Below are 12,165 nucleotides of genomic sequence, written 5' to 3' on the forward strand. Positions count from 1 at the left end.
GCTTTCACCCCCAGGCAGGAGGGAGAAGCCGCCCTCCACTCTGTTTGCCAAAAAGGGGGGCGATGAGGGAACCAGGAGCCCCCAGGACCTTCCCTGGTGGAGATGTGCTGAGCCTCACCGCCCCCTCCCGAGGTGGGGGGACAACTAACCAAGCAGCTCTGCTGGGCTGGGAAGGAGATGGTGCTGCTGGTGGGAACAAAAGGGATGGACAGGGGCATGAAGACAGGCTGGGCTTCACCTGGAAAAGGGTTTGGGGTCTTCCTTGTAGGGCCAGGCACGGCACCAGGCTGTGCATTTGCCACCAACGATCGCCCTTTGGAGAGACCACAAGCGCCTCATCAGCAGGATGCGCTTAGACCCTTGCCAGCATCCCAAATCCCAGGCCAGATCTGGGACTCACGGGAGGTCACGGCACAGCAGCGGTGACCACCGAGCACCAAAACCCCCTTGCACCTTGCCAAAACCCCGCAGCCACGTGGGCACCGCCACCGGTGTCAGCGGGACGGGCACCAGAGCAGGATCGCTGCCAGGAGGGGCAGCCAACCAAAGCTTGCAGGAGCTGGGATTTATTTAGGGAGAGGAGCCAGAACAGATTCAGCCAAGGCGTTTAAAAGGCCACTCAGGGAAATTAATAGTTGGGGAGGTAAAAGCAAACTGGGAGAGACCTCTGCGGCGCACGGGTCCCGTGCAGAGGGACTGGACACGCACAGTGAGCATCTCCCCGTGCTCGGCCAGCTCAGACCCAAGTTCTCCCAGTGCGGGACAGCCAGGGCTGTGGCACCATGCCCTACAACTCCTGACGTGCTGGGTTTGGGGAGCCCGAGGGGAAAAAAAGCCTCCCCCAGGGCCAGCAGGAACAGCTGCCCAAAGCAGGGGGAAAATATCCACACACCAGCAAGTGTACTTCCAGCTCGGGGCCGGACAGCGCTTGGTCACATCATTTCCTCTCTCATTAAGCATTAATGACCTGACCTTCCAGCCACCCAAACCACAGAGCACCTCCCTCCCAGCCCAGCATCGAAAGCCCATCTCCCTCCAGCCTTCTCCTCCTCCTTCGTCTGGCTTCTCCGGGAGGATCATTAGGGAGCCGATAAAAATAGGTTCCCTTATTGATTTATCTCCTTTATCCACGCTCTCGCCCCTGAATAGTTGACTCGTTTCCTTAGCAACTCTGCTAATCCCCCTGCACACCTGCAGCCTGGTGCGTTCGGGGCGGTGAAGGTGCCCCAAGGCCATGCTGTCCCCAGCCCGTGTCCCCACCGGTGGCGGCGGTGCTGTGGTGGAGATGCTGAGCTCGCCCTGCTGTCCCCACCCAGCAGATATGGCTCACATGGAGACCTTACCCAGCTCCCAGCTGGGATTTGTGACGCTGGTGGCACATTGGTGAGACCTCGCCGAGCAGCTGGGTGGGATGTAAATCCCTCCCCGGGCCTGGGTGAGGTCTGGGAGCCGCAGGGAGCTCTCCTCGCCTCCCCTGCCAGCAGGAGCAGCTCGGTGCTCGTGCTTTTCCCCGCTTTCGAGGCCAGTAGGGGTGGAAGGAGCAGAGAGAAGCCTCCTGGGCATCTCCAAGGACCCAGCCTCCAAAGCGCAGGAGCAATTTCACCCCTCCAGCATCCCCCAACCCACCTCCTATAAACCAAAGCCTCCATTCCCCACCGATCCCCAAATTTCCCGCAGGACCTGCTCCCCTGCAGGGCTTTCCCTGCTCCCCAGCTGTGAACACGATGGAGCTTTCAGCTCCTACACCGTCAGGGGGCTTCACCCCGCTGGCACCCAGCTGCCACCCCACCCAGACCCGCTCCACCGCTACCAGGAGCCGTCCCCACCGGGCGCCTTTTGGGTGTCCCCATCCCCACACCACGCTCCTGGCCAGCCCAAAATCCACACCCACGGGTGGTGCCTGTAGGACACGGAGGCCTGGTCCCCACCCAGGACCCTCCTGAAGGCTGAGCCCGGCAGGATGCGGCCGGGCCGGAGCTGCCCGCACCGACGTGGGCGCAGGCGCCTGCCTGCCACGTGCCAGCTCCGGGGAGAAGTCTTCTCCTCAGAACTGGAAACCAAACCTTTTTTTTTTTTTTTTCCCACCCCACTCCTTTTTTTTTTTTTTTTTAAACAAAAAAGAACCGCGTCATGTGATTTTCCTGCCTTAACATCAGTTTTTTAACTTTGGTCGCCGCAGCAACGGGATGCAACTTGGCGTCGCCATGACAACAGCTGCCTCTGCCCGAAATTCGCCATCTGACGGGCGGCCGCGCTCCAGCCCTGGCTGCCGGAGACGGCCCTGCCGCTGCACCCACCCGCCCCTCCCCGAAAGGCAACGCGTTAAAAACCCCGATGGATGAATGGAGGGCCCAAAAAAAAGGGCCCCGGAGGAGAGGAGATGCTCCTGGGTAGCGCCAGGAGGTGCCCAAGGGCGGCATGGCGCGGTGGAGCCCTTCCCGCGGGGAAATGGTGGCGGGGGGAAGGCGATGGGGACAAAGAGGGCACCGACGTCCCCAAGGGACAGTGCCCAAGAGGCTGCTGTGGGGGTACCCGCTCGCCCCAAATCGCTGCCATTTGGCACACGCATCCCTCGCGGTGGCCACCAAGAGCAGCCATGGGCACAGGCAGGTCGCCGCGGGGAAGGAGCAGCGTGGGCGCAGAGGAAGATGATGAGGAAGGCTTGCCAAGGGGTGCCGGGCTGGGGACGGAGCCAGAGATGGCACCCCCCGTCATCCGACCCTCCCGGGGAGGGAGAGGGATCTTGTCCAGGTCAAATGCGATTAAGCGGCTGAAGGACGGAGCAGATAGAGGAGCTGCAGCCCATCTCGTGCGCTAACTGAATTGCAGCTCTCCAGGCAGGCAAACAAATGAAATCAGGGCTAAGGGCCTGGCCGGCAGAGCGGGGCTTTGTTTCGGGAGGAGAGGAGAAGCGAGGAGGAGATGTTCCCACAGCCAAAGCAGCGGCTGCCTCGCGTTTCGAGCGTGAGCAGAGAAAAGAGCAGCTCCAGCAGAGGTAGCAAGCCGGGCTTTCGGCAAAGACTCGCTCTTCCCCACGGAGCTGAATCCCAGCCCCGGTTCATCGTATTTCTCCTCCTTCCCCTCCATGCATCATCCCTATTTACACCGGGAAGCCAAACTGCAGAGGCTGCTGGTTATAATTATACAGTTACCCAGCAGATACCCAGGCCTGAATCACCGGTTATTTTTAGCCCTATTACCTAGTCAACTCGAGCTGGATGAAGAAGAGCCTCCACTCCTCCCCTCGCTCCATCCCGGCCCCGGGTGCCGCGGGCCAGATGCGCACAAATTCCCCCGGCCCTGCCGAAAGGCTTCCGAAGAGGAGAGCGGCTCACAGGGCCACCGGTACCGACACCAGCCCGGCCACAGCGCTTCCACCCACGGAGACCTTGCCACGAGGCTGGCGTGGCCCAAAGCCCTGAGCTTTTGGGCACAGGGCATTTTGGCAATGCCCAGCATTTTGGGCAGCGTGCCGTAGCGCAAAGTGAGGTGGCACCGAGGTCCTCTCCACCAGGCACAACCACAGAGCCTCAGGAGAGGTTTCTGCCTTTCCCAGCAGAAATGAACACCTTCTGAAGGCCCCTTTTTCCCAATATTTCACCCAACGGGTACAAACTCGTCACCAGAAAGCCCTGCCCTCGGGAGCTCGAAGGGAAGAGCCGCCGTGCCGCGCTGCAAGCCCCAGGGTGGGCGACTCGCTCGGAGCGAGCTGGCAGCCACGCGGGGCAGCGGGGAACGGCCACGGGGGCTCAGCTCCACACGCTCGCCCGGGAATATGTCACTTCTCTCAGGGGAAAAAAAAAAAAAAAAGAGCCAATCTCCCTCCTGCCACGCAAATGCCATGGAAGGATAACGCCGAGGGGTTTTTGCAGCGTGGCGGCCGAGCGCCAGGCTCCAGGAGAGCGCGGCAGACAAGCTGTGGTGCCGCACCACACCGGCATGGGACCCCGGCCCGCAGCAGCGCTTGGAAGCAAAGCTGAGCAGCGAGGGCCCTCCCACACCGCGCTGGAAAAGCACATGAATAATTTGGCATATTCTGGAAAACAAGCCCCGCCGGCCCGGCGAACGCCCTGCAGTGCTCTGAGCGGAGCTGCCGCCTGGCTGAGCCTGCCTACCCACGCCGCTGCACCGCTGCTCCCAGGGCATGATCTGGGGACGGCGCAGGGGGTCTTGGCAAAGCTGCCCCCCACCCCGGGGTTCCCCTGCACCCCCAGCACGCAGCCAGCCCCCCGAGCATCCTCTGCAGCTGCCTGGGCAGGACTCGGAGGCGGCGATGCACCAGCGCGCCGTGGGGGTCATCTCCCCAGCAATGCTTAGCGCCAGGGGTGGCACGTCCCGCGGCACCGAGGGTGTCCCCGAGGCACATGTGGCACCAAATAAAGCCGTTTCTGCTCGGCGCCAGGGCAGGTGCCTCCATCCCGCGCCCGGCGGAGGAGCCGGCAAGTTAACCAACAAGTTGCAGGGAGGGCAAGCGCCAGCAAGAGCCGCACGTAATCACCACTGCAGAAAACGCTACGGGGAGGGTCCTACGGGAAAAACGTGGCCACGGGGAAGTTTGCGGGCTTGTGTCCTCGGCGAGGAGGGAACCCGGGGTCCAGGGGGGTGCCGAGCACAGGTTCGATGGAGAGGAGCATGCTGCGGTGCTCGCACCAGCCACGGTGCCTGGGGGCACCCATAGGGAGGGCGGGAGGGAAAAGAAGCTCATGGGGTAGGTGAAAGGATGGGGGAGCTGGGGGGACCCGTGTCCTCCACCCATTGTGGATTCCTGGGATGAACCACGGTCCCCAGAGCAGATCCCAGAGGCCGTGGGGAGCAGCAGGAGGCAGGCAGAGGGGCTGGCATCTTTCTGTGCCCCAGGGAGGGGGCAGCTGGTTCCCAGGGGAGTGGGATGGAGGCTGCGGGGTGAGGACGGCCGTGCCCCCGCCAGGGGTGAGCAGGCACACAGAGGTGACTGCGGGGCGACAGGGAAGCCACCACCCTGCAGGCTGGGGGGCTCGCAGGGGTCTGTCCCCAGCAGGATGGGTGGCTCTGGGTGGGGTGGCAAAACTCCAGCGAGACATCGAGGCGCAGAGGAGAGGCTGTGACCCCACGGCCACACACACCCGCGCCCGAGGAAAGGTACCCCGAAATGCACAGCGCCAAAACCGCGTCGGAGAGCCCCTCGCCAGCACGGGGGGGCTTCCAAGTTCAAGCCCCACCAGGGGCTGGGGTCACCTGGCGGGGGGAGAAGGGACTCGGCTCCCCAGCACGCGCCGAGCAGAGGAGCAAGGGAGGGGAAGCAGCAGCAGCAGGGCGAGAAGCATCCCTGGGGATGGGGTGCCAGGGCACCCCTCTCCGCGCGCCGAAGGAGAGCAGAAGGCAGGCGCTTACCTGCCAGCTAGTGCCACTCGCACGTGTCCTGGGAGGCCACCGAGGCAAATCCGGGCACGGGGGAGCAAGGGGGGGGCTCGCAAGGGGGGGGCGCAGAAAGGATATGGCCAGTCGATGAGCTTCTTGGCGTATTTCCTGACTATGTTCTCTTCCCCAAAGAGGAACAAGGATCTGTTGACGGTGAAGCAGTTCTGCCGGACGGGGATGGGGTTGTACAGAGCCATAGTCCGGGCTCGCTGCGCTTTGGTTTGCTTGAAGGCTCCCGGGGTCCCTCCCGCAGGGGCAGGAGCTCCTTGCCGGCTCCGGTTCTGCTCGGAGCCCCCATCTCCGGAGCCAAGCCTGCCGGCCACCGCCTCCCCGAAGCGAGCCATCCTGGAAGAAAACGCACAGGTGAGCCGAAGCAGCACGGCCGAGGCAGCGGGGGAGAAGAGGGAGGGAGGAGGGTGGGGGGGGGGTCTGCGGGGCCCCCTCCTCCTCCTCCTCTCCGGGTGATGCTCAGCTCTGTCGCTCCTCCATCCCTCTGAGCGAGCTGAGACCCGCGTGGGGAGGGAGAGGCAGTGCCAGGCTCAGCACCCGCGGCACGGTGGGACCCCGAGCTGGGGGGGGGGGACACAGCGGGGAGCCCCCGGGGCACGGCGGGGGCTGCGGCGCTCCCTCCCTAAGCAGCCCCCGCGCCTTCCGCCACGACGCGAGGGGTTAAAAGCAGCCACATCCTTCCCAGCACCCTGCCCCAGCACCCAAAGCAGCCCCTTCCCTGCCCCTCCTGCCCCGCCAGGCGAGGGCTGCGCCCCGAGCCCCTCCGTCCGCCCGCCGCGGCTCGGCACAGCACCCGGCACAGCGCCCGGCACAGCAGCGCAGGGGAGGCCGGGGGAACAGGTTGCAGCGCGGTCCAGCCTAGTTGGAGCCAGGCAGCCAACTTCCCCCCGCCGGCTCCATCTTCGGCAGCCCCCAGGAGCCCCCTGGGCGGCCCCGCTCGCCGGGCCTCGCAGCGGGGCCCGCAGCCGCCGCAGGGATGCTCGAGCCTTGGGCTGCCAGGGCACGAGCACGCAGGCACCGTTGGCTTCCCGCAGGAGCCGGCCACGAAATCGAAGGCTGCCGCGCCTCTGCAGCTCGGGGCTGGCTTTGCTTTAATGAAGTCGGCTGCAACACACACACACACACGCGCACACGCACACACGCAGGCGGGCGCGCACAACACGCGTGCACGCACGCCCGGCTCGCTCGCTCCATCCAGTGCATTCTTTTGGCAAGCACGGGAGCCGCTGCGAAAAGGAAAGGCAGCGGCGAGGGGAGGGTCTGAAGGGAACAAAGGCGCCGGGTGAGCCCCCCCTGCAACGGGCGCTCGCCGGCTGCAGAGGGTTTTCCAGCACACGGGCGAGCGGCTGCTGATGGAGACGGGGCTGGGGGGTGCAGAGGGGGCTCTGCTTTCCTCCCGCTCTCTGCTTGCAGGTTGGGGTGGCGAGAGGCTCGCCCCACCTCAGCCTGCATCGAGCTTCTCTCCAGGCACATGCACGGCCCCTGGGAAACCCGGGGGCTCCCTGGGCTGCCCTGGTGCCCACGGAGAGCCCTCCTCTAGATTAGGCTCCTTCACCCCCCCCCCCCCCAAATACACCCCGTGCTCTTTTATTTTTGACACTCGACATCGGCCAGGAGCAGCAGCGCACTGGGGAGGTGCAAAGGGGCTGTGGCTGCCCCCACCCACCCCATCCTGCCGGCGCACACGGCTACCAGGGTGGGGGACCCCACAGCCACCCCACCCCAGGGCTCTGTCCTCACCACTCACGCCTGCGCACCCCCCAAGCGGTGCTCACAACATCACCCTTCCCTCCTGCTGCACCCACAGGGCTCCCCGCCGCCTTGCCCCCGCTGCCAGCCGTTCCCCTCCCACGGGGACAGGACCCACAGCTCCATACGCAGCCACGCGATGCCCCACGGCCCCACCGGGCTCTTCCCCCAGCTCTGGCACCCTGCTTTGCAAACGTGGCAGTGGCTGCGCGGTCTCTGTCCCCCACAGCTGGGAAAAACCCAAAATGAAACAAAATATGCCCTTAATCAGGTAATCAGCCCTCGTTAGCCCAGCTGGGCGAGGGCTGCACCCTCCGTGCAGCCCAACAGCACCTCGCCACAAACACCCCCACCTCCAGGCACCACCATGGGGCTGGCTTTTTGGTCCAAAAGAGGAGCGTTTAGCCAAAAGGCCATGGGATCGCTGCCCCAGCCTCAGACAGAGCCCCCAGAGCCCACCAGCTCTCCAAAACACCCTCCTGCTGCGCCTTGCACCCGCTTTGCTCCCACACAAGTGGCGAGGGCGAGGATGCTGAGGGTCCGGCGAGGCCCCCCCAGCTTTGCCACCACCACATCACAGCAAGGAGCAGAGCACCCAGGGCGGCCCCCTCCCAAAAGGCAGGGGTTTCATCCTGCTGCTGCTGGGGGCGGCCACCCCCCCACCAACTACTTACAGCCCCACTGATCCACCCCAAAATGCTGCCCTAACCAAACCGGGTACAATTTGGGGAGCGTTCCAGGGAGCATTCCCTTCGCTGCCTCCCCACCACCGGTGTGACATTAGGGTCGTGCCACCTCTCAGCCCTTTAAGCCGTTGTTAATTAAGCTCAGGGTCGTGCTGATTGCCCCCAGCAGATCCTCAGCCCCACAGAGCCCCCACCTGGGCTGACCCCTGGGTCCCCAAATCTTCTCCTGTGCCACCAGGGCGGGTACCCAGAGGCTGAGGATGGAAAAGGTTGGACCCCACAATCCTTCCTGGCTCAGAGGTGCTGTGACAGCCTTGCTGCTTTTCCTCTGCCCCTCCTGTGCGCACAGGCACCCCCTTACCTGGGCACCTCTGCCCCGAGCTGGGTTTGATCTCCTCCCCGCTCTGCGCTCGCCGCTGCAGGATGACCCCGCTGGGAGCCTCTCTCCCACTCAGTCGGTGCTACAGGATGGGATATTTATGAGAAAGCAGCTCCTTAAGCGAAGATTGAAAGCGCAAAAAAAGAAGCCCTGGCCGTGCCAAGAGGCGCAGGCTCCGCTTCCCAGGATGTTTATTGCCATCCTCGTCTTGACCCTCACCCCGGGATCTGTGAGTCAGGGAGAAGCGCGCCTGATGCCTACATGATTCAACATGGCACGGAGCTTCGCAGCCAGCTCGGTGGCGGTGCTTTGCGCTGCGTTTTATTATTATTATTATTATTTTTTGTGAATGAAGGAAATCCAAGAAGACAGGCCAACGGGGGGGCGCCGGGACAGGAAGGAGCCTGGTTAAGACTTCCAGAGGAAGGCTAACTCCCCTCCCCACGCAATGGCGAGATGAAACCCAAGCTTTTCCCTCGATTTTCTCCCCCAGCAGCACACCGAGGGCTGGGGTCTCCGGTCCCCGCAGCCCCTCGCAGGGGACCCCCCAGCCCCGGAGCCCCCCGGTGCTTGCAGCGCGGCGATGCCCCGAGCGGCTCCGCGATGCTGCGGCCCCTGCCCGCTCCGGCACCGCCATCTAGCGGCTGCTGGCCTCGCCCTGCAGCCCAGCTGAGAAAAAAAAATACATAAAAAAAATCAAATAGAAGCGTGCCGTGCCCCCACCGCACCCCCTCGCTCGCTGCTTGCCTTGCAGAGGGCACCGGCAGCCTTACGGCACAGCCTCCAGCTCCTGGGGACCCCAGGGGACCCTGCCTGTCCCACCCGCCTGCTGCCACCCAAAACTGGGGCAGAATTGTTAAACGCATCCCGTCTGCTCAGCACACCCAAGATCACACGTGAGACCCCTCGTCTCGGGGTCAGGTCCCTCAGGCACACAGGGCACAGCTCCATTTCGGTGACCGCCGCTCCCGGCGGCTCTTATGGGCTGCACTTGGATTAGAAAGTGTCTTTTGGCATCACGATTCATTTTTTTATTTTTTTAAGTAAGGCTTCAACTGTGCAGAAAGGGGGAAAAAAAATAGGCTGAAATGAGAATCGTCTACATCGCTCTGGCCCCATTTCAAATTGGGACTGGGTAGCTCTGACTCAGAAGCGTGTTTATGACCACGCAGGACTGGAAGTTTTTTCCAGGAACAGATTCATTACCTGCAGGGTTCGGAAGAAATGTTTCTCCCGCTCCCCGCCAGCGCAGCTCCCCCACGGGCAGCGGGGCCGGGATGCTGGTGGAGAAGGGCCAAGCAGATCTGGGGTGGCATCTCGGGGTGGCATCTTGGGGGACCCCACAGCCCCGTCCTGCTCACAATCCCTCACTGGTGCCACGGCACGGCACGCCCTGCGCTCCAACACCACGTCCTCACCTTTCCAGAAGTGTTTCCCTAAGAGGATCCATCCCAGAGTGACTTCAGCCCCATTTTTGAAAACATTTACCGCTCTGCAGCCGACAAGCAAAGCGCAACACACCCCAAACCCACGTTGGGATGCCAGGACCGATGGCACATCTTCACCACCTGTTTTTGGGGTGCTCTGGGCAGAGCGTGGATGCGCGCCCACGCGTCTCCAGCCCTCTTCCTCCTCCCCTCTCGCCGCGCTTGCGCGCACGCACAGATGCTTCCCAGTGGCTGATCTGTTGTGACATCCACCTGTACAAGCAAGGGGGGAGACATGCCGGAGGTGTCTCCGCAAGCCAGACGAGATGTCAGAACAGAGCTCAGGCGCGTGGATGCGCTGCTCCTTGTGCTCTCCCCAGGCGCCCTTCAGCGCAGGCCAGGCTCGGAGCATCCCATCCATCACAGCTGCTAGTGGAAGGATGCTGCCTGTACAGGGGGAAATTCACCAACTGCGAGCTGAATGAGTTGGAAGGGACCTAAGGACAGCCAAAAAGCCCACGGTCCTGAGCGTTTTATAAGCTGCGAGATGCTTTTGGTGCTTGGTCTCACCACCCAGCAACCTCTGCTCCAGGCACCCGCCCCACCACGGGCTGCCCACAGCTTCCAAAAAGCCAAAACCAACCAGCACACATCACCGAACGAGCACGGGGCTTGCTGGGGGCTCAGCAGAGACTCGCCACAGGGACCCTTGTGGGATAAAGCCTCCTCTCCATGACTGTGGTGTGCCTTGGGCCAGCTCTCATAGCTTTAGGCTGGGAGGCTTCGCAGCTCAGCTGAAGAGCCCTGAAATAATTACCCGTTAATAAATTGCCTGGAGTGCCCCGCTGCTTTATTTAGCCTGGCAAGTCGGGCTCTAATTGGCATTCGCAGCCGCGTCCCGGCTGCTCCGGGCAGGCGCGCAGCAATCCCAGCACCCAGACAGCTCCCTGCCTGCCTCCCATCAGGTACCATGCAAGTTCCCATCCCTGCTTCCAACCCCAAAATCCCTCTGGGTGGCTTCTCCCCTTGGCTAAGGAGCATCCCAGCAGAGCTGCCAAGCCTTACACATGCACGGGACCCAGGAGACCAAGCTCAGAAGAAATATGCCCATAGCCATCTCCTTTCTCAACATGGGAAAGCTTGTTTCTGGTGCAAAGGGACCTTAAGGCATTGCTCCAACTCTGTGCTACCTGAAGCAGAGGAAATCCTTTCCGTCCACAGGACAGCTGAGGGTGGCAGGGACCTCTGGGGGTCACCTGGACCAACAGCTCTGCGCAGGCAGGGACCCCCCAGAGCAGGACATCTGGGGGGCTTTTGGAGGTCTCCAAGGAGGAGACTCCCCAGGCTCCCTGGGCAGCCTGTGCCCTGCCACCCACCCGGCATCCTTCCTCCATCAGCATCCTCACGTCCTCCCTCGCTTCTGCCAAAGCCACCAGACTTCCTTCTCGGATCTCCCCTCTGCCCCCAAAAGGCAGGTGAGCCCTGGGCTCTTGGTGCCCCAGGAACATCCTGTTATCCCATCCTCTGTCTCCCCAAAGGCTCAAGTCAAACAACCACAGCAACCAAGGCACCGAGCCTCCCGAAAATCCCCCCAGCAATAAAAAGACAGCCAGACCAGAAAGCCAGACCAGAAAACCAGCAGCCCCATCCCCGACACAACAAGGTTCAGCTTTCTCAGGAGCAACCGTGCTCGCCTGCTAGCAAACGGGGTGGCTTCAGTGAAATTACACTGTCAGGACGAGAGCCAGGAGAAGATGGAGCTGTGGAAATTCTCCGGCAAGCCTGAACTGGCGCTGAGCAGCTGATGCTCCAGGCAGCCACACGAGCACCATCCCTGGCTTCCAGCCAGGGGAAGAGATGCTGCTCGCGCCTTCCCAAACCTGCGAAAGAGAAGGGGCCAGGGAGCAAAAAACCTCTCTCCGAAAGCTCCTCGGCGCTGGGAGGTGCGAGAAGCGCCCCCCTCCCTGTGGCACTAGGCAGGCACCAAGCTGCAGCTCCTCTGCAAAGGCAAATGCCCTCGCTGAGCACACCACATTGCCTTCCTGGGGCTCCTCCGTGGGGAAAAAGCCCATTAAAAATATATATATATAAATATTTAGGCTCATTTCCACATGAGCAAACGTGGAGAGGACAGCTACAGCGTGTTAGCTGGTGTGGTATCATCTCACGAGGTGCAGTGGGGAAAAAAATCCTGCCCCTGGGAAGCTCCTGGGGTGTGGAAGATGGATGTGTGTGGTGCGTGGGGGCTCAGGATGCCACCGCGTGCTTTACACCGATTTTGCAGAGCTTTTTACAGCTTGGCAGCGGCGTGCCCCAAGCTGCCAGGACAGCTGCTCCCACCAGGCAAACCCTCCTGCAGCTGGGTGGCTCCACGGTGAGGGACCAGCCCCGGAGCACCCGCTTTTGGGTGCCTTTTGGGAAGGGCTGCAGCAGCCCCGCTGAGCTCCAGCCCCATGTCTCCTCGTACTGGGGACCAGCACGGCTTTCCCAGTTCAGGAGCGAAGCCTCACCAGCACGC

At 62.7% G+C, this 12,165-nt stretch overlaps 1 protein-coding gene across 19 annotated transcripts in view; it reads right to left on the reverse strand.

Annotated features, from left to right (window-relative positions):
• Positions 1-12,165, reverse strand: part of CACNA1E (calcium voltage-gated channel subunit alpha1 E) — a 110,958-nt gene that overhangs the window by 68,301 nt on the left and 30,492 nt on the right. For 8 of the 19 annotated variants that reach the window (XM_083845827.1, XM_083845817.1, XM_083845826.1 and 5 more), the window contains one exon: positions 5,476-5,742. In XM_083845827.1, coding sequence (XP_083701953.1) covers positions 5,476-5,742 — 267 coding nt within the window. Of the gene's footprint in view, positions 1-5,475; positions 5,743-6,199; positions 6,958-8,202; positions 10,331-12,165 lie in introns of those variants that run through there. The other 11 variants (XM_083845818.1, XM_083845822.1, XM_083845823.1 and 8 more) reach the window with 6 other exon arrangements.

The sequence above is a fragment of the Anser anser genome (assembly GCF_964211835.1).
Source record: "Anser anser genome assembly, chromosome: 8".
NCBI classification, from domain to species: Eukaryota; Metazoa; Chordata; class Aves; order Anseriformes; family Anatidae; genus Anser; species Anser anser.